Source organism: Puntigrus tetrazona, chromosome 10 (genome assembly GCF_018831695.1).
Source record: "Puntigrus tetrazona isolate hp1 chromosome 10, ASM1883169v1, whole genome shotgun sequence".
Lineage (NCBI taxonomy): Eukaryota > Metazoa > Chordata > Actinopteri > Cypriniformes > Cyprinidae > Puntigrus > Puntigrus tetrazona.
This window is the reverse complement of record NC_056708.1, coordinates 6459863-6487744: the sequence shown is the minus strand read 5'-3', so window position 1 is coordinate 6487744 and position 27882 is coordinate 6459863. Positions and strand designations below refer to the sequence as shown.

Here is a 27882-nt window from a genome sequence, read left to right as displayed (position 1 = left end):
GCGGGAGCAGCCTCTGAACATGGAGCTCGGCGAGGAGCTGAAGCAGACCCGCAGCACGCTCAGCATCACTTACACACGCCCTCTCTACGGACTGTACGGTCAACAATCATCCGCCTGTTTGTCCCGATCACCTGCACCAGGGATACAGTTTGAAATTAAAAGTAAGCTTCTGTTTTCATTTGTACGCGAATGTCCGGCGTTTCTCGTTCTTCATAATGCATGAAGTTGAACATAGTAGACTTTTTTTTGAGTTCATTATTGTACTGATACTACTATTCTGTGAAACTGTTACACTTTATAATTTTTAGTGCTTATGTAAATCTAATCTCAGTACTCTCAGTATTTCATTGAAACACCTTAAAGTGATAGATAGATAGATAGAACTATCTATCTATCTATCTATCTATCTATCTATCTATCTATCTATCTATCTATCTATCTATCTATTATATCTTTTTTATCTTTTATATTATAATTTACCCACCCTGAAACTGTTCCTGCTGTATAAGTAATACTTTGTAAACTGTACTCTGTATTCAAACTATATGAGATTCTCTTATTCTGTTGAAAAAACAAAAAAAAAAAAACATATATAATTTCAATAATGTGGGTAACCAAGCAGCTGCTGGTCCCCACTGAATTACACAGAATTAAAAAAAAACATCTAAATGCCATTTCATTAAGTCAATAAGAACCAGAAACTCTAGTTATCCACATTCTTCAAAATCTTTCGGGCTCAGCAGCAGCAGAAGAAAAGCTTTGCAACAAACTTTACAGTGAGTAGATTATGACATAATTTACATTTCAGTCAATATATTAACGATTGATCTTAATCTGATGAACCTTAAGTGTAAAATCGTTATATTAAACAGATATGGATACATTAAGATTTAGGGTGTGTATCATATTGCAGGTGATTTTATGACCCACACATAATCAGAATATGACTTTTTTTCATTAATATTAGAATATTCTTGTGCTTGAGTTCAGTTATTGTCTTCAATGAGTGTGTCATAGGCGCTGGTAACTTTGTCCTCATCTCAGATGGTTTTGTAGGAATGAAAAGAAAGCACCTGCTCTCCTGTGCCTCCTTTCACTGATTTATTTTTTTCTCCTCACTTCATTCTCCATTATAACATTCATTGAAATAATGGAAATTGCATTTTTTTCTAACTTAGGGGAAATCAATATATGGTTCTGGGGCTTACGCGAGGCAAGCAATCACTTTTCCACACATGAAAGAAGAGCGTTATGCTCATCTGCTCAGGCCTTTGTTAGCCAGAGCTTCTATTGATGTGATTAACTTTGACAGGAGAGACTCTGATAAGATCCATCTCTTCAGAAAACCATTTCTGCTCAATTCTTACCTTCCCTTTTTCCCATGTGGTCTTTTTATTAGAGTTATTTCAGGGTGATTCGTAAGAGATCTTTCATGTTGGCTTTCTAAACTGTCTTTGGGGTTACAAATGACATCTGATGGAAATCATAAGTATTGAGCAAGTCAATCCCGGTCCTAATTAAAGTCTCAAACACGGTGTCTGATCAATGATGTAATTCCCAATTGGTTTCTCAGGCTGGAGCAGTCCTGCACGTCTAAATTAAAGGTTACTTAAATTGGCAGGGCCAGTTGCTATTCTGATCTCCGTTTGACCATGCATCGATTATCGTTTAGAAGGCCTTTTGGAGTGGCAGTTGTTTCAATTCAACCCATAATTCTGTTATTTACTTTTGAGGACGCTGCATGCAAATCTTTAACCACAAAAGTTCAATGCATACGTGAGAATGCATTCGAGAGAGGATAGATGGCTTTTTTGGAAGTAATGATTTCGGATTATCGGGTGTAAAGAATGCTGCAGGGTGTTATTTAGTTTTTGGGGGGCATCAGAGGGTCACACACGTTCTGAAACATTATTTCTGCATGCAAACAACTTGTCTGGAATAGTTATGGGATATATAGATGGTTTGAATGTATCCCTGGGGTGAGAAGAAAGGGTTTGAAAACAACCTTAATTTTATTTTTATAAGACTCTTTTATCATTATTCAAATGTCAGTTGGCAATGCCCTTGAATCACAAATGAGCCCTAAGCAGTTGTTTCTTCAGATCTGGTAGAATCTAGAGCACCGTAATATCTCCCATGATAATCTCAAAATGGTTGCGAATGACTAAAGCTTCATCAAAGCACGAGAAAACAGGACAATTGCAGATTATATTTTTTTTTAAGTAAACATGCCTCTTTTAAAGTAGCCCATTTTGTAGACTATTTAACAGCCTCATTGTGTGTTCATAGATCTTTTTGGACTGTACAGTAAGTTACTTTCTGATTTGATTATGCTTACTGAATTAATGAATTCATCTCAAAAATGGAAAATGTGATAACTTGCTCGCCCTCCAAACCCAAATGACTTTCTTTCATCTACTGAATACAAAAAATGTCCAATGGGTTCAGTGCGGTCCAGCATTATACTGTTTTTGATCAAACTGATTGTAATTTTAATGTACAAAACGTTTAAAAGCATGTGTGTGTGTGTGTGTGTTTCACAGAAGACAGAAGTCATACATGTCTGTAATGACAGTCAGTGATGTATAAATTGATGTTCAATGATGTATGAATTTGAAAAAAATTCAAAAATACAAATTTGCTATAAATGTATTCACCTTTAGGCCATCCAAACAGAATTGGAGACATTCAGTGTTACATCACTGTCTCACCAGTGGTTTGAATGGGTGCCATCAGAAAGAGCCCCAAAAGCTCATAAAAACATCACAAAAAGTAGTTCAAATGACTCCGGTCCATCAATAAACGTCTTGTGTACCAATAAGCTGCGTGTGTGTGTGTAAAAAAATACAACCAAATTTTATTAAAATACTACAATTACGTTTTTTTTTTAATAAGAATTTAAACTAAAATATGAGTTCTTTATTCATAAGATAAAGATGCACATATCATGCAAAGCAAAAATACCCTTAATAATGGATTTGTTTCTTACAGCTTTTCGCTTTACAAGATGTTAACTGATAGACTGGAGTTGTGTGGATTACTTGTGGAGTATTGTAATTTTTTTATCAGCCGTTTGGACTCTCATACTGACGGCACCCATTCACTGCAGACGATCCATTGGTGAGACAATGATGTAATGCTATGCTAAATTTCTCCAAATCTGCATTGATAAACCCTGCCCAAAAAAACTAATCATCTACATATTTTAATGGCATGAAAGTAAGTGAAATTATGCCATAGTTTAATTTTTGGGTGAACTATTCCTTTAAGATCCCTGCTGGGTGCCAGGAGCTTTCCAAATGAGCGTGTGGGCCAAATGAATGACCTCAGCTCATTCTGTCATTAGAAATTCTTCATTACGACTCACAATCTTTTCGCGGTGTCTAGATTATTAAAGGTCAGTATAAGGTTAATGTCAGATGGTCCCAGATCAGCATTGAAAAGTACGCACTGCTTTCTTCTCCAGGCACAGCAGCAAGTTGGTGCCTCTTTTGACGCGGAGCGGTGCCAGATTTATCTCCCTTCTTGTCTGTCTCATTATACCCCCTCCTCTCCAACATCCCTCTCCCTTTGCCAAATCCAAATGTCACAGATTTCATCAGTTTGCGCAAAGAATGTCACTGTATGATAAACTCAAAATGTCACAGCGATGAAATCTTACATGATTGATGTTGGCGAGGTTATCGTTTTACAAATACACCAAAAATGGTTTAGTTAAGCAAATCAAGCTGTGTTTGGATTAGTTTCTCCACCTTTATACTATTGAGAAGTCCGTAATAACGAGCGTAAGATGTTTGAGATGGTCCCCGTAGACTTCTAGTTTTAGGTACTGCTAATGAACGCGTGACCAATCATGTTACGTGCTTAAAAATGACTAATTGTCATAATATTGCTCTTCAGATGAAATCTACAGAAGTGGATCCGGGGTTATTCACTGACAGCTACTGCAAAGTGTGCAGCGCTCAGCTTATCTCTGAGTCACAGAGAGTCGCCCACTATGAAGTGAGTAACTCGCGCACACACACACACACACACACACACACACACACAGTCACATAAAGCATAAACATTTACTGATACCGTTTAATATGATCTGCTGTCAATAATGCTCTACGGTCTGCTGCGCACTTTCTTAAATGAGGGCAGATAAGTAGGTTAATTAGGTTTTTGCTGCTAATATTCATACGCAATTAAAAAAGGGGGATAAATTTCACCCACCATCAGTCATGGTATGTAAATACATTTATTTCTGGTGATATCAAGCTAGATATGCGAGATATGTCTACATAGATATGCCACAATCCTACCCGTAGGAAAGAAAAAAAATCAGAAATGAAAATAAAATTTCCAGGCAACAATGAAATTGTTTGGGGCATGTCTTCTGATGATTTTTCTCTTGAGAAATCTCTGATGATCTCAATATCTCAATCAAAAGGCTCAAGATTTCAGTATGAACTCATGCATTTATTATTCATTCTTCCAAGATTAATCTATTAGAATGTCCACATTTATATCCCTGTACTGCTATTGTATATCAACAGCTGTCTCACTTGTCTATTTTTTCATTAGTGCAAAAGTATTTGCACTGTAGTTTGAAAACTACATTGAAAGTAGTTTTAAAAGAAATATCTAAGGCAAAGAGAAATCTCTGAAAAATTAACTTTTCCATTCTGGTGTGTATGATTTACTGGTTGATTGGTAAAACCTTTCAGGATCACAAATACATTTTTCTGATTGTTCCTTTCTTTTTTCCTAGATTTCTGGGCCTTAAATGTAGCCGGTGTCTCTGCATAGACAGCAGCTACATTTAAGGCCCAGAAATCTAGGAAAGAGGAAGAGAAAAATTGTTGTTGAATAAAGTCATTATTATGTATTTATTTTGTAACACAAAAAGCATTCTGGTCGTTTCATAAAATTAAGGTTGAACCGCAGATGTCATGAACAATGGACTATTTTAATGATGTCTTTATTATCTTTTTGGGCCTTGAAAGTGTCAGTTGCATTGATATCTATGCAGGGTCAGAAAGCTGTCGGATTTGATCAAAAACATCTTTTGATATAGAAAGTTGGAACAGAAAGTTCAAAAGAACACCATTTGTTTAAAAATTAGATTTTTGCCAAAATAAATGTCTTTACTGTCACTTTTGTTTAATTTAACGCTTCTTTGCTGAATAAAAAATATTACTGCAACTTTTTCTACAGTGGTATGTACCCTCATATATACAGAGAAATCAATATTAAGGTCTATATATATCTCTCTCTATATATTTGTATCTATAGCGCACAAACGGCACTACCTTGGGAGCCCAAATAAACCATCACAAACGCAAGTCACATGACTAATTTCAACAAACTAACAGAGCATGAGGGGGTACACAAATTACCCTCTTTGTGTAAGCATTTTAGTACATTTAAAAAAAGTAATTGCTTTTGTTTATTTGCATCGGTTAACGGTTCGCTGATGCATAAACCCCAGTGGGATACACCATTATCTAGACGCGTATGGATCACTAGCAGCGCATTGTCAGCGTTCTGTCTTTTTAAAACTCCCGAATTTTTCTCAGCAGCTCGCTATAGGAGCCACATTATTCCTGGCAATTTCAGAGCAGTTTGCGAAGGCAGGATCCGAGTCAGATAATTACATAGCATTGGATATTAGCGTTTGCGCTTTGTCAGACCGAGTTCAAAATCTCAGCAAGTCTCAGAAACAACCAGCTGTTCTTCATTCGCTGCTTTCAGCACACGCTATTTCATCAAACGACCTGAGGAATTAGATGTGTTGGTCTTCATATTGCGCAACAATCATCCAGGCCACAAGACCAGCTGGGGCTCACGATATCAGATACGATATGGCTGTTTGTCCAAAAGAGCGACATTTTGGCTTGAGTAGCACGGTGGTTTTTGCATGCTTGGTATTTGTCTTTGCGGTTCTATCTGACGCATCCTCTGAGACTGTGGTTGATGACAGCTTCTTGCATTGTAAGTCATTACCTCAGCCATGAGTGGAGATGTCTTCATTACTGGCTCTTAAATTTGCCTGTCGCTGTCCGTCTCCTGAGGGAACGGAGCCATGTGGTCGACACTTGCACTGGCTGAGAACCAGCTGTTAGCTTGTTAACCCAATCTAGGGTCTGGTCTCGTCTGCAATATCGACGAGACTTTCAACATGAGAAGTTCAGATTTTATCGAAGCTTCTCGTTGCTTGGCATGATCACGCAGGATGAGATCTTGCAGGACATGGACTGGTTGCATTTCCAAATCAAAGATCATATTTAGGTTTTGACAGTAGGTCAGGTTTAGGTGGGATTTTTACTTTTATTACTATTATTGCTTAATTATTTTCTAAGTGGATCTGGAAGTTTTTTATTATGTCTATGTGCTCTTAAAGAATAAAGGTGCTTAAAAGGTTCTTCAAAGCGTCATATAAAGAACCATTCAGTCAAAGGTTTTAAAAGAACCATCTCTTTTTTTTTTTTTAAGAGTGTAGGCTTTTTAATAAAGAGTTCGAAGCCCTGATCCAAACCAACCAACTTTTAAGATGAATCAACATCTGAATCAAAGAAAGGAAACTGCAAAGGAAACAACAAGGTAACAAACCATGTATATAAAGAACATCTTGAGAAAATGAACTACCCGTTGCAACAAGTATTGCCATTGCCAATGTCATTCAGTCAGAAATGATTTTAAAAATTATAATAAAAAATTATTAATTATTTTCACCATAGTTAACAAGGAGTATAAAGTGCTATATGTTTGAAAGTAATCATACCACTACACACTGTAAAAAAAAGTTTAAGGGGAAAGAAAATGATATTTTTAAATATATTGCATATAAAATGTTTATTTTAAATTATATGTATATAATTTGAATGTTAGGACATAAATGATCAGGAAATGATATCCTTATTTTGACTATGTATAATGCAAAATTATTGATTATATGCATATTATTTGTAAAATACCTTAAAAATTATGATAATAAAAAGTTTTTGGAAGGATGATTAAATGATAGGAAATTGGTTTAAAAAAATAGTCTAAGATTTAGCTTGAAAAAGGTTGATATATAGGATGATGAAATGTAAAATCTCTCACATCATCTCAGTTTTTTTCTCTTAAATGTAGTTAAACACTACAGTATGTCATTTTGGTATGTAAGGAGTACACAGTCACTGCATGGGTTTATTTTTTCATTTGACTCCTTGGTAACAGCGACGTTTGTGATAAGTGGCTTTTTCTTCATGTTTATAGTCTAGTACGGTTTTTCAGTTTCTCAAAAGCCGCGACATCTTCAGAGCTTATACTGGTTTAGGTTTATATCGTTATTGCTGAAAATACTGAAAACGAACGCGAGTTGCGCTTTACAGGACGTTCTGCAGTTTCCCCATTACAACACGGTGACACATCTGCTTTTGGTTTTCTTTCTCTTTCCTCGCAGAATTCAGAAAACAAAGCCCTGAGGTGCAAGCTTGTTATTGTCAGCTGGTCGGTGCTATAATGAGGACGGTAGAAGTTTGCTGGAGAGAGAGCGATGAGGCTGTGTGGTCATGCATTTAATGAGAGCGATCCGTGTGCCACCACCCCGCTGAGGAGAGTCCAGCTTACTAGAACGAACAAAGCCAGAGCCAGCCCTGGACGCTTCGCTTATTACAGCAGAACAGACAGCTAGGATCGATGCCAAGCGTTTATCAGAACCGCCTTTCTGGGATGTCGTAGCGTCACTGGGTAAATGCATTCAGAAAAGTCAGTTTGATCTATTGAGGGTCGGTGGCCTGATATTGTGTCAGTGGGTTGAAATGATCAGATCAACAAGAGAGGAAAGGCCTCAGGGATGACTGAACACGACGTGATGTTATCAGGAGTGACCCGGGTCAATTAGCACCTCGCTGCTCTATTTCCAAGCTCCTGAACATTTACTCTAGTGAATGAGAACCCAGGTTCGAGTGGAATATCAGTGGTTCAGACGGACCCGACACAAGGCCCGCTTGACTAAATGCACACAGCTTTAGTAATAGTGTTTGCCGAATTATTGTAACAGTTCTTCTCAGCTGTGAAAGGAGCAGCGCAGCCTATATTCAATCAATGCAAACCTGACATTCCTGACAAGCTGAACGTTCGGGGTTTTCCGTAGAGTAAAAATGAATATGAGCTAAAACAGCACTATGAAAGGATGAAATGACTTAAATACGTATCCCATGAATAACTGCAAGTGATATTGGAATTGCTTCAAATGAGAGAAATAGGAAATGTTAATACATTTGCTAAAATGTGTGAGATCTGTCATAAACTGAGAAGAAAATATTTAGTTGAATGCTCATGCTGCTGTTTTCCATACAGTGGACATAGAGTAACAAAAATCTGGATAAATTAGTAAAAAAAAATTCATTATATTTAAAAAAAGTTATATTTAATTTTATTAATTGCATCCAAAATAAAATTGTACATAATATGTGTGTGTATCCTATTTATAGATTATATATACATAGATATAATATAAACACAATATAAACATATATATATATATATATATATATATATATATATATATATATATATATATAAACTTATTTTTATAAAATATATTTATATATATAATATAAAATATAACAATATAAACATGGAAATATTTTCTAAATATATATGTATATCACCCAAAATAAAGTTTATATCACATATATATATATATATATATATATATATATATATATATACACACATGCACACACACATTTACGCCTGGATGTATATATTTCAGGAAAATATGAATATATATATATATATATATATATATATATATATATATATATATATATATATATATATATATACACATTTAAATATTTTCAAAATACTGTATATACTGTATGTTTGTGCTTTTATATACATAATACATATACACAGTACTTAAAATTATATTTTAAACATTTCAATTTTAAAATAAACGATTAATAAAAAATATATTAGCACATTCACTAAATTTAATATTAATATGGCTTATTTTTCCTTACTATGTAAGATATGTCAGAAATAATGAGAATAATTAAACCTTTTTATATTACTGACAGTCCTAAACAGTAAGAAACAATACCCAAATAAAACATCACAGAAATTGTGGGTAGAAGGTACACTGTTAAGTTAACACAGAGTACATTTTCTTTCTTTTAATCATTTATTTTGACATTAAGTACTGCAGCAATATAAAAGACAATCTTTATTTGAAATTGCACAGCATTATACTGAAATTGCACAATACCTGCCATTTTTAGTTTATAAAGTAGTAGATTACTGAATAAACACTGAAACTGAATTGTCTTTCAAATTAACTTCAGTAGATATAGCGTATGTGTGAGTCGACCAAATCACTTTAGGACTTACATTGAGGAAAAGAGAACATACTGCAAAATTCCCAGATAAAAGAAAGCCAGTTTTATGTATAATAATTAATATCTATGTGCCTTTTAAAAACCTTTTCTTACAAAACCTTTAGTTTAAGGTGACTTAAAGGGAGAAATAACTCTACTTTCATTCAGATTTACTGTTTTGGGGCAGAAATCTCTCTGGTTGGTTGATAATGCATTGAAGGATTACTCTTCTGGTGCCTTTTCACTTTTCATACGGACAGCCATTCATCTGCTGCACAACAATCAATATGGACCTTTCTCCACCCACCAGAGCGGTCACTCTCAGCCTAGAGTGAGGCATATCAAGCTCTGAGAAACCAAAGCAGTGGCCCGTAATCTGCTTCCTGTAGCTCTCGTGAGAACTTTTCGGGTCCTGGCATGGCTAGTCTGATAATCAATAGTGGGTTGTTTTTCTGTCAACACTTGAATATGGCCGCTATGCACCTCATATATTGTCCCGTTTTCTTGCAGAGTCGAAAGCATGCAAACAAAGTGCGTCTGTATTACATGTTACACCCGATGGATGGTGGATGCCCTGCAAAGAAGCTCCGAACAGACAATGTAAGTGAAGAAGCGCACCTGGGCATTTAATGCACATGCATTCACGACTAGCATTCATTCCAAGCTTAACAATCGAAGCCTGCAGTTTCATTACTCCGTCGAGGAACCCAGATGTAGCTACCACAGGAAAACATAATGACTGGCATGGATGACCTGCTCGTCTGAGCTTATCACTTTTGCCCAGTCCCACACCTCGCACATCTCAGGCTATCACTGGGATGTAGCGATGAAGTGGATCTTTAAGGAGTGCGAAGAATGATCCAGTTCATTTTGTTACATGCTTCACATGACAAGCTGAGTTCATGTCACACAGGGCTTGTAAATGTTGTTAATGTCATATAAAATGGGTTGGAATAGATATATTTGGAATATTTTATGCCTTTAGTTTTGTTCTTAGGCAAATGTTTTTAACCAAAGCAACTTGCATAAAAACCTAAAGCCGTGACAGTCTCACATGGTTTATTTCTAAAGCTTTTTCAACATTTTAAAATATTTCAATTAATAATAATGAAAAAATAAAATGAATACAATTTAATTTAAACAATATTTACATTAATTATAAATCAATTAAATGCAAATTTTATTTGTCATATCATAATAATAGGTTAATTAAAATTTATAATGTAATAGATATTGTAATGTAATTTTTTTACATTGCATTATATACTGTTACATTTTTAATTTATATATGAATATATATATATATATATATATATATATATATATATATATATATATATATATATATTTTTTTTTTTTTTTTTTTTTTTTTGACAATTTATATAAATTTTAGACCATTATCAAAGCACTTCAATGGTCTGCTCATATAGTTCAAATGCCACAAACATAGTCATGGTTGCCAGTTCACACAATTTTAGATCTGATTCATGTAATAATTCAAGCTTTTTGAGGGAATGTCAGAACTGCTCCACCGGGAACAAGGGGTGTTGTGGGGTGCAGATGGCAATACAGACTGTTATGTTTTCTCCAGATAAATATAATTATTGCCTGCACCTGTGTTTTACCCTAGTTATTCCTCTCTTTCACAAACTTTGCTCAGTCCCGTGATGGCATCCTCTGTGTGTTCTTGTCTCAAGCCCAACTGCAGACTTCTTTAAAACCCTTTCCTCTAATATAACCACATTTTGATTACACTAAATCAGCATTAGATAACGCTTGGCTATTTTAATTAAAATAACAGACTAGTGAACTAACCCACAGAGAAACACATATAAAGCATCTAAAAACAAAAGAGTCTCTGCTCCTCGTGTATTTTTTTCTCACAGTGTAAACTCAGTCAGTTTAAGACGCTATGTTTGCTATGGTGCGTTTCTCCAGCCAAGGTCAATGGCTAAATGGGTGTTTTCGGTTTAGCTGGATGTTGTTGAGGTCTTTTTTTCCCTCGGGAGAGTAAATAAAGACATTATGGCGTGTCAGGATAGGAATAACAAGAAGCAGAATGAGGGGACACAGATCGATGCCTGCAGCAGAAAAGACAGACCTCAGTTCAAGCGCGAGGCTTACAAAACAATTAATGCTCAGAAAGTCAATGAGGGTCTCATTATGCTGTTTGTTTTAAGGCAAGGAAAGAATAAATTTTCATTTCTTGACATTAAATGAGTTCATAGATTGTTATAATGTTTTTTTGAAGTCAAATAAAGCCGACTAACCTTCTCTAGCCCTGCATGTTTATTGCATGACGTTGACCTTGCAGTCACTTCCCTAGCACTTAGGATATTGACCATTGATTTATATATTGAACTGAGGAGCTGATGTACCTATAAAGAGAGAATAGCACAGTGGTGCTGCTAATAGCTAACAGAACCCAGCTTGATTTTATTAGCTTTTATAAGAAGCTACTTTAGCCAACAAGTAGCAATAGCAACATAGCAATAATCAAATGTTGTTCATTTCAATCATCCTCTTTTGCAGGGGAGAGACGTTCTGATTCACTCGTTCAGATGGTTCATATTTATATTTACACATACAAAAACCAAGAAATACTTCACAAATACTTCACAGAATCAGATCATTGCAATTAAATGGCATTTTAAATGTAGTTTTTATAACTATATTCACTGCTGATCCTTGCTATGATCATTAAAGTAATATAAATAGTTATATAATTTCTTGGATTTTAGTGATTAGTTGAGTATGTGATCACATGTATGCCAGAATGTGAAAATAAATAAATAAATATATATATACTGTATATATATATATATATATATATATATATATATATATATATATATATATACACACACACACACACACACACACACACACACACACACACACACACAGACAAGCCCAAAATTATTCATACCCCTTGCAAGTTCTGACTTTAAGTTACTTTCATTGAACCAACAAGTTTTTTTAATGGAAATGACTGTGTGCATCATCGTGGAAAAAAAATTATTACTAATCTTGAATTTACATTTAAACAAAAAGCAGCATGTCCAAAATGATTCATACCCTTCTCAATAAATCAATAAAAAACCTATTAGCTATTACAGCAATCAAATGCCTACTATACTTGTTGACCAGCTTTTTGCATGTCTCTACTGGTATTTTTGCCCATTTATGCCTAGTGATGAGCTACAACTCTTTCAGGTTGGAGGGTCTCGCAAAACGTGATTGTTTTTGTCTTCTAACCATTTCTTCACCACTTTTGCTGTGTGTTTTGGGTCGTTGTCATGCTGAAATGTCCACTGGTGCCCAAGGCCAAGTTTCTCTGCAGACTGTCTGATGTTGTTGTTGAGAATTTTGATGTATTGCTCCTTTTTCACGGTGCTCTTTACTGTAATTAGGTTCTCTGGTCCACAGGCTGAAAAACACCCCCAAAACCTTAGGTTCCCACCACCATGTTTGACAGTGGGGATGGTGTTCTTAGGGTTGAAGGCTTCTCCTTTTTACACCAAATGAAAGCTACATCGTTGTGGCCCAAAAAAATTTAATTTTTGTTTCATCTGGCCATAAAACAGAAGACCAAAAGTCTTCTTTCTTTGCATTTGCGAAGGCCAAGAGGGCTTTTCCAGATAAGGCGATAAGTGGTGTCCTCCTTGGTTTGCGTTCGTGTAACCCAGCGGTGTGCAGTGTGTATTGGACTGTCTGCCTTGAGATGTTGCCACCAGCGGAGCCCAGAATCATCAGGATGGCCTTGGTGGTGATTCTTTTTTACCTCTCTCACTATCCTCCCGGCCTGCACAGGTGTCACTTTTGGCTTCTGACCACGTCCTCTGAGATTTTTCACAGTGCAGAATGTCTTGTATTTTTTAGTAATACTTTGCACTGTAGCCACTGAAACATTTAGATGTGGTCTTATAGCCCTCGCGAGAAGCCACAATGTGCAACCCCAGGTCCTCAGTGAGCTCTTTGTCTTAGTCATGACTGTCCACAAAGCAATGGCGGAGAGCTTTTGTTTTTTCTCCTGTTGAGCTGATTAAAGCAGCTGTTCCCAATGAATCAGGGTAATTGGGACGCTTTACATCAGCTTGGACTATATGCAATGGTATAGAACGTTGGATTTTCCTATAGACTGTGACAGTTTGTATGAATCATTTTGGCCACTTTTTGTTCAAACGTAAATAAAAGATGAGTAATAATTCTTGTACATCGTCTTACCTTTTGGGAGAAGTAACGTTAATTCAGAATTTGCCAGGGGTATGAATCATTTTGGGCTTGACTGTATATATAGTGTGGAAGAACTTGACTGGTCTGCATAAAGCCAACTCTTCCTGGCTGAACACCTCTGGTGTGACTTTAAAATGTTAAAATGCAGTCCTTGAGCCAAAAACTCATCACCAAACACCAATGGCTTTTACGTATCGGTGCAGTCATTTTAGACACTTCCAAAACTGTTGCAACTGAGATGGAAATAAATTTTTAAATACATGACTTATGTTTCCATCTTTGTTGCCACAATTTTGGCATTTGCCTTTTTCTTTTCTACAAAATAAGTCATTGGGGTTTAGTGATGTGCTTTTGGCTTTAGGACTGCATTTAAGGTCACACCAAAGGTGTTCAGCAGGGATTAGGAGTTGGCTCTATGCAGACCAGGCAAGTTCTTCCAAACTGACTGAATCAGTCATTTATTTTTAACCTTGCCTTATACACAGATGCATTGTGTCCTGTAGTTAAACCTGTTCATTGGAAGGGGGTGACCCAATACTTTTAGCAGTACAGTGTATATATATATATATATATATATATATATATATATATATATATATATAAATAAATATATATATATATATAAATAATTACATATTTAGTTTTTAATTATTTTATTTAGTGTGTGTGTGTGTGTGTGTGTGTGTATTTCACATATATTTGTAATATATTTTACATTCTTTAAATATATAGCAAAATATAAAAAAAGTAAAAGTTACCACAAATATGTTGCTAAATATACAAGTTGAAATATATTTACATAAACATAGTTTTGCTCTAATTACTTGCATTTCAACCACTATATTTTGGGAATTTATTATATATTAATATATTTATTAATATATAAATATATTTATTATAATTTATTATATATCTGAATATATTTATGTAATTATATTGCAACTCAGTGTAGATGCATCTCCATGCAAAACATCTAACAACTTTTTCAAAGAGTAATTTTATTGCACTTTAAGTAACTATTAACTTTTAGCTTGGCGAGCTAAAGTTCCCAAGTAAGTTCCCCAACAGCGCTCAGAGCCAATATCAGTCAATATAAGAAACTCTGAGCAGTTGCATCAGTGCAGAAAGTAGAATATATACGCTACACCATTTTTAGAAATTTGTAAATTACTTCTCCACAGCGCGACCCACATCTGCCAATTTGACAGCCAAATTTCATATCTCCCTTTTAAAGTTATAATAACACATTTGCTTCATAAATCATCCTGTTCTCCTGTATTATTAGCTGAAAGTGATAAATGGTCCCGGTTAAAGGATATCAGAGTATGTGTCTGCCTTTGTTCATTCTAGGGCAGTGCGGAGGGAGACGTGGACAAGAACAAGTGCTGCACGCTGTGCAATATGTCGTTCACTTCGGCGGTGGTGGCCCAGTCGCACTACCAGGGCAAGATCCACGCCAAGAGACTGAGACTACTGCTGGGGGAGCCACCTGCCATCACATCTAAAGGTAGGGGGTGCTGATCTAAGATCAGGTTCACACTGTCTAAATAGGCATACTTAAAGGCCAGGCTGTTCCCAGGTCAGTATTCATACTTAAATGAGCTTTACGTGTGTATGACGTCCTAAGCAGCCAGCGGGGAAGTGACCCGTTCAACCATGGATGGACTCTGAATATGAGATAATGAGGCAATTATTCTTGAGAACGAGTTCATTATTAAGTTATTATGGATTACTGATGTTTGATGAGTTATGGTATGAGATATGATATGACTACTACTCGCAATTAAGAGAATGTTTTGGGGGGTTTTTATCCCTAAACCTACATTTTAAATTGCTTGTTAATCCAAATATGTGATCAGCCAATCGTATGTAATTGGCTAGGTACAAAAGATGTTGTTTGTCCCTATAAATACAAGTTACAGTATTTAAAATGTAATACGTAGTGTAATTATTTCAATTGCTTTGTTAATGTTACTGATTCTTTTTTGCCTCTTTTTTTTTTTTTTTTTTTATTATTTCTAACAAATATTTTCAACTGTTAGTCATTTTGAAACCTGACAGGGTTAACGTTACAGTAGGACTCAACACTGATTACTGTCAAACTTTCAAAACCCTTTATCACTTGAATTAAAAACTCCACCCTGAAATGAATATTTTGTCATTAATCACCTAACCATTTAACCAAAGGCCATAAAAGCTTTGTTCGTCTTCTGGAAAACACAATTTAAGATACTTTGGATGAAACACTGTCTCCTTGACTGCCAATTAAATATAAGCCACAGCCACCACAAAATCAGACTTTAGTACCACGTTTTACTCCGAGATCATTCTGAGCTTAAATACAAAATTGAAATCAAATCAAGAACTAGTTTAATAGCTATGATACTGATCAAATCTTTGCATATGACAGAAAAACTAAAGAATAAAAAAAAATAAAGCACAGGCAGTTATAAAATAAGTTCTATTATTATGTTTTTTTAAAATTCATATACACTTCTATATTGTGTTTTGATACAAGTGTACTAACCTATAAAAAATTGCAATATTCTGTGACATTTCATATTATACACTAAATTACATTTTTATGACTGGATTCCACCAATCCGTCTGTGTTTTCTTGTGTCGCGGAAATTGAATGAATTGCATATATCTATATGTATATGTGTGTATTAACATTTTTATTAGTAACTCAATAAATTACACATTTTACTCAACTATTTTGTAACTAATCAACATAACGCCATTACATGTAACTAGTTACTCCACCAAACTGTGTCCATTCCCGTCAGCTAAGAATAGGAAACTAAGATACAATTTGCACATGCTAAAATTGCGCTAAAATTGGACAATAGAAGATCGGAAAAAAAGGTTGCCTGGTGAAGTCTTTATATCTGCTGTAAGATTTGGGTAGTAAAGTCAGAATTAGGTGTAAAGAACATGAAAGCATGAATTCGCCCTGCTTTGTATCAATTGTTCAGGCCTGTGGTGGTGTAATGGTAGGTAGATATTTTTAATCTTTGCGCACTTTGGCCCCCTTACACTCCTTACTACCTTTTTTCTCTAAATGGTTCCATTAAGAACCTTTAACATGTGAAGAACCTTTCTTTAACATCTAAAGAACCTACTTTTTCTTCTAGGATGTGCAGCAAAAACATGATGCTACCATGTATCTGTCACCTTGTAGAATGCGAGGCATGCAATGAATGCGGTGAATCCAGTTGTAAAGGCAAAAAGGTTGTCCAAACCAGTACTAGCAAGGCGACTTGTTGCCCTGACCACCGCCCATAACACCCTACAGTAGTGTCATGGCGGGGACTTTTGCATGTGTATGCACCACTTACATTTTTTAGAAAATGTAAAAAAAAAAATCCTGCCGCAGCTGAATGTCCTGTTTTTTTATTCATTCGGATGTTGAGTGCATTAGGCATATTAGGGGTTTATGTTCTCAAGGCTGTCGCCTGTGGCATGTTTATGATAAAAGCTGGGCCTGCAGCAGGAACAACACATTACTGACTCACTTAGCGTGCATAATTGTGTGTGGCCAAGACACCCCAAGGTGCGAAATGACCCAAAAAGGAGAAAAAAATGGAAAGAGCACAATACAGAATGACTGCATATATATGCCGAAACAAATCAAATAATAGAAAACCTCCATTTCTCAGTTTGTTTTTCCAGTATAACAGTGTAACTGACTGCCTACCCACCAACTAACTAGAGTCATGACTCTTTCCCGAACATGTTCACACTTTCACTGTTAGATCCTCTATGGTTAAACAATATGTAGTAAGTAGTAACGTTTTTTGAGATCTCTGAGATGCTGCTGTAACAAATGACCACGACTACGCTTCATTTGATGTCTCATTCATCGCAGTTTCCTCTCATGACAAAACTCGCAAAGAAGCGAATTGCATGATGCAAAATGCATGAGGTAAAATCCATTCGCAAGCCTATATTTGTTAATTTTCCACAAAATACTTAGTTTAACCTGTTTATTCATTCGCCAGTCGTACATGCGGTCGCTCAGAAAGCAATGGCGTAGCGCTCATCAACAAGCCGTATGATTTAGCGTGCCTTTATGTCCACGGCACAAATGGTGCGGGACGAGTTACGTGCTTTTTAAAGTGTCTGTCCAAATAGCAAGCATCACCAAGCAACACCATTAAAAACTATCAGTAACCGTAATAGGGTTCGAGAAACTGTCCTTTGTTGTTTGTTCAGCAGTCATAATAGCAGCTCAGCGTTATTCGGCTGCTTCTGTCGCCATAACGATCTTGATGGGGATTTTTCATTGAACTGGAGTTATTGAGGATGAGCTGAAAAGTTTCTTGTTTTTAAGTGAGACCTTATATAACTCTTCAACATTTATGATAATACCGATAAGGTGTAAAAGATACAGCTGAAATGGTCTGAAAGGCCGGAATACAGATGAGGATATAATTTGATTAAATCATCCTCGAGTGTCATTGCTATTATCGAGTAACTGACCAAACCGCTGCACTGCAAATCCACACCATTACTGTAAAGCTAGTTTGTGCGAGATGTTATGAAAGCTTCAAATGATAACGCATGGATTTATGGAGTCATGTTGATCTGTAGCACCTGCACCCTTTTACAATCCTTACGTTTAAAAGTTGGTATGATTTTTTTTTTTTTTTCAGATTTTTGAAGGCCAAAAGGTTAAATACAGCTGCAAACCCATCTCTTCAACACTATTCAATTTCATCTTTAAAAAAAAGTCCTTCCTAGCTTGTACCTGTTTGGAGCAATGATTGAAATCTGGTATTACGAGCACCTGCTGTGTCTGTTTGCCTCTTTAGTACAATCAATTTAATATATCATATTTAAGTATTCCTCCATTGTCATTCACACAAACACTAAACACCGTCGTGGTGAGACGCATTAAAGTCCACTTGAAACCAAAATTGACTAACGGTTATTTTGTTACCTCACGTTGCTTTTTTTGTTATGAGCAAGGCAATCTAGAAAAAAATAGTTTGCCTTCGTAATCTTTAATCCAAATCTAAAAATGCCGGGCCTTCTCTGATGACATCAGTTTGACACTCGGGCATGAGCATGACATCATTAACCACGCCCCTCTATCTGTCAGTGTTCATTTCTGAATGAAAAGCCTACTTTACTACATCCGATCAATTTGCAGTGGAAAAAAACTATATTATGTTTCTCTCGAAAATACTTAACAATACGGAAGTAAAACCGGTCGCAAACTTCTGGTTCACTCAGACTTTAAACTGAATTTAACAACATTAGATTTAACATACAACCCTAAAAAACTAAGAAGAAACGTTTTTTTCAAAGAAAAACATTGAATTTCAAATGCAACGCATTAGTTTTTTCTCTTCTTTACATTTTCCTTGCATTCTTTTACAGTAAACTTGTCTGAAATGTCTATTTCAGTTTTTTAGTTTCAACTATTTAACCGTTTTTTTTTTGTAGCATTTTTGTAGTCTTTTACCATTAAAATCGCGGTCATTTGAGCACCATCTTCACATGCTCGCCTCTCTGACAGTACTCAGAAACAGTCTACTAAACAGCATGCGCAAACCTTTCGAAATGTGTGCGATTTTGCTGCTTATCGCAGTACATCCATTTTTTAAATGGCAGAGAAATATACAAATATGAATGAAATACCAAGAAATTCAAAAGCTCTTAATTCTCATTCTCGATTTGTTATGCCGATACCATAATTTGCGATGAAAACACGTGTACATATGAAATTGTGAAAAAAAAAAAAAAAAAAAGCTAAACATTTTCACTTGTGGTCTCAGATCCCACTGTTTTTGTCACGGTGGTTTCATATCACACTCTGATTATGTGTTATAATGAAAACAACCCTCAGGGAATTGGATGAAAATTGAGACAGAAGGAAGAAGAAAAAAGGAAAGAGAATGCTTCGTATTATCTAGTTATTTTGATACCTTCTATAAATACACTTGTGGAGCTGCCAGTGTCATCTATCCTCCACTTGAAAAAGCGCGGAAGAGCCAAGAGATGCCCCATTTGTGCCATCCACCCTTCCTATTTTATACGTTGTGACTTGTGCTCGCTGTCAGTGTAGTCTCTTGTTTGTCGTTTACTATGACTGAGTATAATTAGACGGGGTAAAAACGTCCCTCGTTCTCATTTCAAGGAAAACACAAGCTTATATCTGCTAGCACGAGACAAATTACCTCCCGTCTGTTTATGAACCATATTCATCATGTTAGTGTCGTGAGATTCAGAATGCATCTTATTAAGCTGCAGCCACAGGAGACGTCGCCTGTTCCTAATTTGCGCCCTTTACCCGTGAAATACTTCAAACTGACATGAGCCTGTGCCTCGTAGTTTGACAGCGGAGATAGACCGCAAGCAAAATATGTCAATTGAATCACGTACACATGTCTTGGAAATTCTAATATGTGTTATTAATGCTGTCACGCACCTGCTGTTGTGGACTGGGTACTGGTAAATAAAATGAGAAATGGATATGCCATTATAACTTTAAGGTCGGCTGTTAACTTGTGTTGGTATATTGCACAAGATTTAATAAAAACAAATCTTACTTTTGCTCGTTTTCTTTGTTTTTTGTATTTTTTTTTCTTTAGAATGTAGAATAATAATTGGTAGAAATGGAGGGAAAGATAATATAATGCATGCTGGATTGAGAACTGTGACTTAATGAATGCTAAGGCTCAATTTATCAGGTGTTTACTAAGTATACTAATATACTAAGTCTGCTATGCCCTCTTTACAGAGGCGACAGCCAATTCGGAGCATATGGTGACTGAAGACTCGCCGGGAAGTCTTTCCATACATGGCAGACTCTCACACCGTTACTGCCAAATGTGTAAGGCCTGGTTCAACAACCCCGGCATGGCCAGACAGCACTACGATGGCAAGAAGCACAAAAAAAACGCAGCCCAAGCTAACCTCCTCGCGCAGCTGGGTGAACGTCTGGAGGACGGAGATGATCTAAACGGTACGTTATGAGAGGAACTGACAAAACACAGATAGGGGTAGTTCACCCAAACATGAATTAAAAGCGATTCTTTGATCATACAGTGTTTGAGTCTTTTCTGCTGTGGGACAATGGTTTTAGGATGTGCACATGATGCAAAATACCATAAAATCCAGTGCATAAAATTATAAAACCATAAAATAATTTTTCCTCAAGACTTCTGAAGCCACAGCTTTGAGTGATGAAAATAAAGTAATAAAAATAAAATTAATGCAAAGAAGTCATTCAAAAAAAATCAGAATTAGTGAACATAAGAGTTCACTAATTAAACTTTCATTTGATGTTTCTTTATGTCGCTTTTTGCATAACTGTGGTTCGTTGACATAAGCTTTGTTGTAATTTCTTTGTAGGAAATAAATGTTTCTGAGCCTTGGGAGCCTTGGGATAGCTTTTAGAATGCATCAAAAATATCTTACTTTGTGTTCTTACAGGTTTGGAATGACATGAGAGGGAGTAATTAATGCCAGACTTTTCATTTTTGGGTGAAATATCTCTTTAAAAGTTTGCATTTCGCACACAAGGGTGCCTTTTTTGCGTTCTGCATTGTTTAGAACAAATAAAGGTGAGCAAATGATGACCGAGCTTTAATTTCTGGGTGCTCTGTCCCTTTAAAACAGCACATTCAATTGTAACAATGTTTGTTTTAATCAGTTTGTGGTAATGGCACATGAATAACCCCGCCGTAAATGTCACGGTTTAAGTACAGATATCATTTTAGCATTGACCATCCTGTTTTACAGGCCTCAGTAGAGGCATTTTAACGGTCTTAGAGTCTTTCCACAAGCAGGCATTTCATTAAAGTTTTGCATTATTCAGCATCTAGCTAAAGAGCTTTCGTTGGGGGCAGTTATCAATAGGTAATTAATGGCGCGACAAAGAGCCTCCCCGAGCGCAAAATCTTTGCCCGCCGAACAAACCGACAACGGCGGAGGTTGCAGACAACAAAGCCACCTCGTTGGTGAGTTTAGACGCATAGAGGGACTGGAAACCGCTTGGTGGGAGGTGCGTACCAGCTGCGGTTTGGACAAATGTTGGATTTAGATTCGGATTGTAAAGTGTCCTGTCCCTCGTGTCAACGCTTGTGACTCAGAAATATGACTCACTGCTGCAGTTTTCATTAAGGCTTCCCAGTACTTCACTCACTAATAATAGCACAAGCACTCACTGGATTATAAAACACGCTCTATTTTTGTGGAGTGCCAAATTGTTCTGCAAACATAGAACAGCATTTGACGTGCTATTTCTGCTAATTAGCAATTGTCTGATAACGTTGACTAAAAAAAGTTTGCGCCCCTAACAGCAGGACGCCGAATCGACGTTCAGCGGTGATCGAATCCCATTTTATAGCGATTTCATCAGACTTCCCACCTCACAGGAAGTCAGCGACTGATTTTCCGAGCTTCGCACAAGCTTATAATTTACTGGTCTGTCCTAGTTAGAGGCGGAGGACAGATTTGGTGTAGGAAGACAGAGCTGTGGGAGGATACGACTTATCAGCGCGTTTCACGGCCCCTTCTGTTATGTGTTTTTAATCATTGAATGCGCACAATGCCAAAGAAATGCTGAGGCGCTGTGGCTGGGAAGTCGAGGCCAACGTAATCTGTGGCTTTGATTGAATATAGATCCGTGGTAAATGTTATTGATGAGGCATCTAGATGAGCCTCCGTTCATTATCTGGCCTGATTGCCTGGATACTGGGATAACAACGGATTCTTCTCGTTTAAACAGAGGAGGTGCTTGCTTTGTGGCATATGCAGGGGTCGTATGGCATATGTCAGGGTCATTTAACGTCACCCATCTTTCAATGGTAAATCACATCATCTGCTAGATGGTTACACAAACAGACATGCTGCTTGAATATATGAGTCATATGTGGACATAAGCTTATGTTTATGTGTGAAGGAGGAATATATATTTGGTTTCATGCTTAATTTGTTTACTGGAGCAGACATGTTTGTGTTTCAGGAGTAAATGACACGAAAACTAGTCAAGTGTGTATATATATATATATATATATATATATATATATATATATATATATATATATATATATACACACACACTACGGGGTCGTTGAATGATTGAATCTGATTGGCTGATAAACGTTCTAACATGTGCAGTTGTTTGAACGTAGTTTCAGGCAGCTCTTTGACCGCATTAGTCTGCTATCAACAGCTCAAGCGTCTGTTAGTAGGTCAAAAATTTAATTTTCGAATTAACAACAGAGGCATTGGATGAGATGCAGAAGAAATAATGCTAGTTTTAAGTACAAAAACCGGACAAATACCTTAAAATATATATTATGATCGATGTCTTGAGATGTGGCAATGGTAGTATAAGCAGAATAACTGACTCCAGGCCGTTAAATTATTAGAAAAATAATGCACACCCGAGGCGTGCCGAATAATTCATGTATTACTTTAACATCATATTTTGCATAAAGAAAAATTACACTTATTTGTAGAAATAGTAGTATTATGTATTTAACATTATTTTTTGATAATTATGCATATTTTCTTTTTGGTAATTAGCCTCAATGGTTACTCTCATTAGTATGTACACATTTCATGAATCATTTTAGAAAAAAAAAAAAATTATATATTAATATAATAAATATATACAGCTAATTAACTTTTTATTTTTTGTTATTAAATCATCTCAGTAGACATCCTTTTAGACAATTTTTTAAATAATATTATTAATATATTAAATAATATTATTAAAAATGTTTTTTAATATTAGATTAAAAATCTGTTTAAATCTATATATATATATATATATATATATATATATATATATATATATATATATATATACACACTGTATTTTGACAACTACATATATCTTTTTATGCATTAAATTGTCCTTAATCTGGCCCTTTTAAATATACTTGAATTTCTTTTTTCTTCTTTTGATTTTAGAATGAAAAAGACATGTTCACCAATTCACCATTATGTTATTTATTTAGGTTGAGAAAGAATAGCAAGGTAATTCATGCACAGTGAAGAAATGGTCAAACGCTCAGGGTTCTGTAGCTGTCTCTAGGTGTTTGTCTAAATATGGCATCATATTTACCCTCTGACAAGATCTGAGGGCATTTACTGTTAGACCTAACATAGCTAGTCTAATATATGTGTTTATATTTATGCATGCTCTCAGGCCTGAAGCGGAGTCACACATGCGAGGTCTGCAGTGTTACGCTCAACTCCGTGGCACAATACCACGCACATCTGCATGGCTCCAAACACCAGAACAAGTGAGTATCATCAACCGCATCTCATTCGGAGACAAAAAAGAGACCAGAACCAAAGGTAACCAGCAGTCAATCGCATAATGATAATGTGGGAGAAAGTACGTCTCTGCACAAAACGCAAGTTGCAGTAAAGCGTAATAAGAGTCGCCCATCACGAATACAATCGCTCATGACAGACACTCAAATACTGGGTGTAACAATTCCCGAAATTGCCCCTGAATGAAACTGCGCACAAACAGTACTCATCAGCAGGCGCGAGGTGTTAACTTGCATCATGTTCATGCGAATGAAGTTAATGGAGTGTTGTATATGCGATCAATATCTGCTCAGAATCAATATCCCGCCTGACTGGACCATGTCCTCACGATACCGTACGGCCCACAGTTTCCATGCGGAGGCAGCAGCGGAGCAGGCAAGGTCAAAGCATAGCGTGTTGGGCTGCGTGGAATGTTAATTAGGCAGAAGGAACGTGAGGAGCATGATGGGAACCGCCAGGCGTGTCCAAGCTGTCACGGAGTGGCATGCAGTGGCATTATTCCACCCTCTCATCATGAGATGCGTTCATATGCATGCACAAGAAGCGGCACACACAAGGACGACCCTCGATGGATGGGACCCTGAGGCCGAGACATTAACGGAGCTGTTTTGGGTTTTAAGGGAATAGTTCACCAAAACATTTTTTTGAAAACGCAGTCACCCTTTGGCCATCTAGGATATGGATGTGTTTATTTCTTCATCCAAACTTTTTTTTCCTGCATCACTCACTAATGGATCCTCTGCTGTGAATGGGTGCCGTCGGAATGAGAGTCTGATAAAAGCGTCACAATAATCCACACGACTACAGTCCGTGACTTAAAGACATAAAGACAAAGCTGCATGTTAATAAGAAACAAATCCATCAAGATTACTCATTCATTTTAAACCATTATTCTGGCCAAAATATGAGTACATAATCTATAATAATGCAGTGAAAAAGTACATCTCTTGTTGTCTTCTCGCATCAACCTCTCACAACTGTTTTCACATTTCTTGATCTGTGCATATTTCTCTCCTGATTCAGACGAAATTACTTTTTCACTGTTTGAAGGAACATTAAGGAGTCTTATTTTAGCTTGCATTAATTTAATTGATGAACTGGTGTGCGAGGATTATTTATGGATTATTATGATGTTTTTATCAAATGCTTGGACTCTCTCTGTGACGGCACCCATTCACTGCAGGGGATCTACTGGCGATATCCACGCATTGAGATTTTTTCCTTAGATCATTTAAACTTGTTTTGATCAACTGGCATGCCAAACTGAAAAAAATATGCCTAATTCATTCATTTTGTGTGAATTGTTCAATCAATTCACAAAGGAGACATCTTATTCAAAATGATAGGCGTCATAAATTAAAGGGGTTGCTAAAAAGAACATTATTTTGTGTATCTGATGTAATGCAATGCGTTTACGTAGTTTAATATTCAAAAAGCACATAATTTGCCACATGCTTTGCACACAAGCCCTGCCTTCCTGAAACAGGTCAATTTGTACAAAAGATCATTGTTCTAAAAAAGCGAGGTGTGCTCTGATTTGCCAGCTATTCAGCGCACTGTGATTGGCTGTACACCTCAAGCATGTGACGAAAACGTTTTACGCCCCTTACCGTAACACGATGATCTTATCTGTGCACTAACAGCTTGTAACACTCCGAAGAAAAAAAGGAAAACACATATCCTATGACCCCTTTAAAACAAAGTATCATTCATATGATCCCTGACGTTTGGTAATGTTTAGTGTTTCAATATTTGACAAAATTGCACTTTCAGTGCTATCACGGTACAAAATGAGAGCTTTTACATACGTTCGGTAAGCAGTCCTTTCCTCAATTTGGTCTTCCGCCGCCTACATTTCACGCTTTTTTTTGTTGTTTCATCTTTGAGCCCCCTCTCCGTTGACCTCAAAAACACTAATCATTCGACAGAGTGCAAAGAGTCACAAATCTGTCTGGACGCCAGCGTCCGAATCTCTCGGGCTCGGCTCAATTGAGCGTTTGCCGGCAGTTTTGTGCCGAACACCGGAATTGGAAAATCGATGACAGATCAGTAAGAGAGCGACGAGTGTCGCTGCTGGAGTTCTGGTCGGGTCACTCGTCACGCACACACTTCACCTCAGTGTTAATGAAATTACCAAAGAAAATGCTTATTGGTGAAATATTTTTAAGTTGCATGTAAACAATGAACGTAAACAACAAAACGCATAAAAAAACTGAAAGATATGAACAATTCCGTAAATAGCAATTAGATTCTATTCACACTATGTTAAAACAGCAAGATTGTCTGTTATTTATACTATTTATTGCAAACAGAGACAGTTATCTGCACAATAGTATTGTAGTACATTATATAACAGTATGCAGTAGTAAAGTATTGAGTGTAAATTATACCAAAACACAAGCTCAATAATTGTAAGGGATCAAAATATTCTACAACAAAGTACTATTTAGTACTTTCTTGTTCTTTTGTTTGCTCAAATTAGATACCATTTTAGCCAGAGTGAAGGGGACTGAAAGTAGTAATGTAACATGATGAAATGTATATGCTTTTTTTATAACGTAAAAACTGTGCTTAACTTTTTTAACAATGTCATGACACATAAATCCGTTTTGCTTCTTTCTCAGCTTGAAGAACAAATGAAGTTTGACGGAGCTCCTCTATTTCATCACTGCTCTTGAAACGTTTCGAGGATCTGTCCGTGGAAGTCAAGGCCATTTTAAGACGCCACATGACAGTGATATCAGTTCATATTCTCTTGATCTACTGTGTTTATGACAGCGATATGGGGACACTACAAGAGCAGACAGAGACCCGAACAGCGATAATGGATAACGGACAAGTGCGTTTGGCTAAATTTGTACATAAAAGGTGGAAAAAAACATGCACATCCCGAACAATTTAATGTACATATTTAAGGCATGTCAAACGGACACACTTATAGCTTTATTTTAATGTGGTGTAATTGTAATGGTAATTCATATTTAAATGCATTTTTAATTTATGCGTGTAAGAAATGAACATTTTGTATTAAAATGAAAAAGTCATTGGTATGCTGTAGCTCTCTGTAGTCCACTAAAGAGGTTTTGGAGTTTTATTTTGGGAGTCTGGGATGATTGCTCTCGGATGACGTTAACTTGTCAACGTTTTGAAGTTGAATTTAATCAGCACACTAGTAAAAATAATGAACTGAAGGACGATAATTGTTTTTAATCCACCTTTCTTTTAAAAAACGCCATTGCTTCAGCAAGACTTTCCAGTGACTTGTCAGTCGAAATATTCAGCAAATGCATTAGCTGCCGTATAAATAGATAGAAAATGAACTATTTACTATCTCTCGCAGTGACTGTAGTAGAAAGAACCCCGAGAGATTACTATAAGGAAGCATTACTGAGATGAAAAAGTTAATAGTCCGCTATCATGCTGTACTTTGCTGAGATGGGGTCATTTTAGTGCTTTTCACCGAGGACTGAATGCTGCTGATTTCCGTTTGTGCGCTGTTCCATTAAAAAAAAACAGCCAAAATAATCGAATTATCCCCAAAACGATAATGGCTTCTAAAAATGAAGCTAGGTTGCTAGCATTGTTTATTATTAAAATACTGTTTTGTGTCTTAGAAATGACATCCTAGAGAATAAAACAATTCTAACGCAAATGCAATTAGTAGTTCTGTTTTCTTTACGTTACAGTATCATGAAGCCTTACACACCGTCGATATGAACGCTCTACTTACAGTGTCGCGATGCTAATTCACACTTATTTAGCAAGTGCCACTGCTGTTTTTGTACTGAAATGAGAGGCAGATAAGAATAAATAAAGCAATCCCCACAAATCACGTCTCTCCGTCTCCCGAAGGCCTTTTTTATACAGTGTTTTTCATTCTGCTGGAATGATGTGCATGGCAAGAGGACCCATAGGGCTTTAAAGATAAAAGGAACGACATAAGACAGTCTTTAAAAATGAAATGGATTGCAAGTGATTCCCA

General features: G+C 36.3%; 1 protein-coding gene across 3 annotated transcripts; it reads left to right on the top strand.

The window, feature by feature from the left end:
- The first annotated feature begins 20 nt into the window (after window positions 1-20).
- Window positions 21-27557, top strand: LOC122352455 (zinc finger matrin-type protein 4-like). Of its 3 annotated transcripts, none has more exons than XM_043249863.1 (7): window positions 21-161; window positions 3901-4002; window positions 9870-9959; window positions 14946-15102; window positions 20347-20571; window positions 23770-23866; window positions 26525-27557. In XM_043249863.1, exons 2-7 carry the CDS (start codon window positions 3901-3903, stop codon window positions 26538-26540), a joined length of 687 nt encoding a protein of 228 aa, XP_043105798.1. In that variant the 5' UTR covers window positions 21-161; the 3' UTR covers window positions 26541-27557. The 3 variants fall into 3 exon arrangements, with proteins under 3 accessions (XP_043105798.1, XP_043105797.1, XP_043105799.1); XM_043249862.1 differs by having other exon boundaries at window positions 20326-20571; XM_043249864.1 differs by lacking the exon at window positions 9870-9959 and having other exon boundaries at window positions 20326-20571.
- The last annotated feature ends 325 nt before the right edge of the window (window positions 27558-27882 follow it).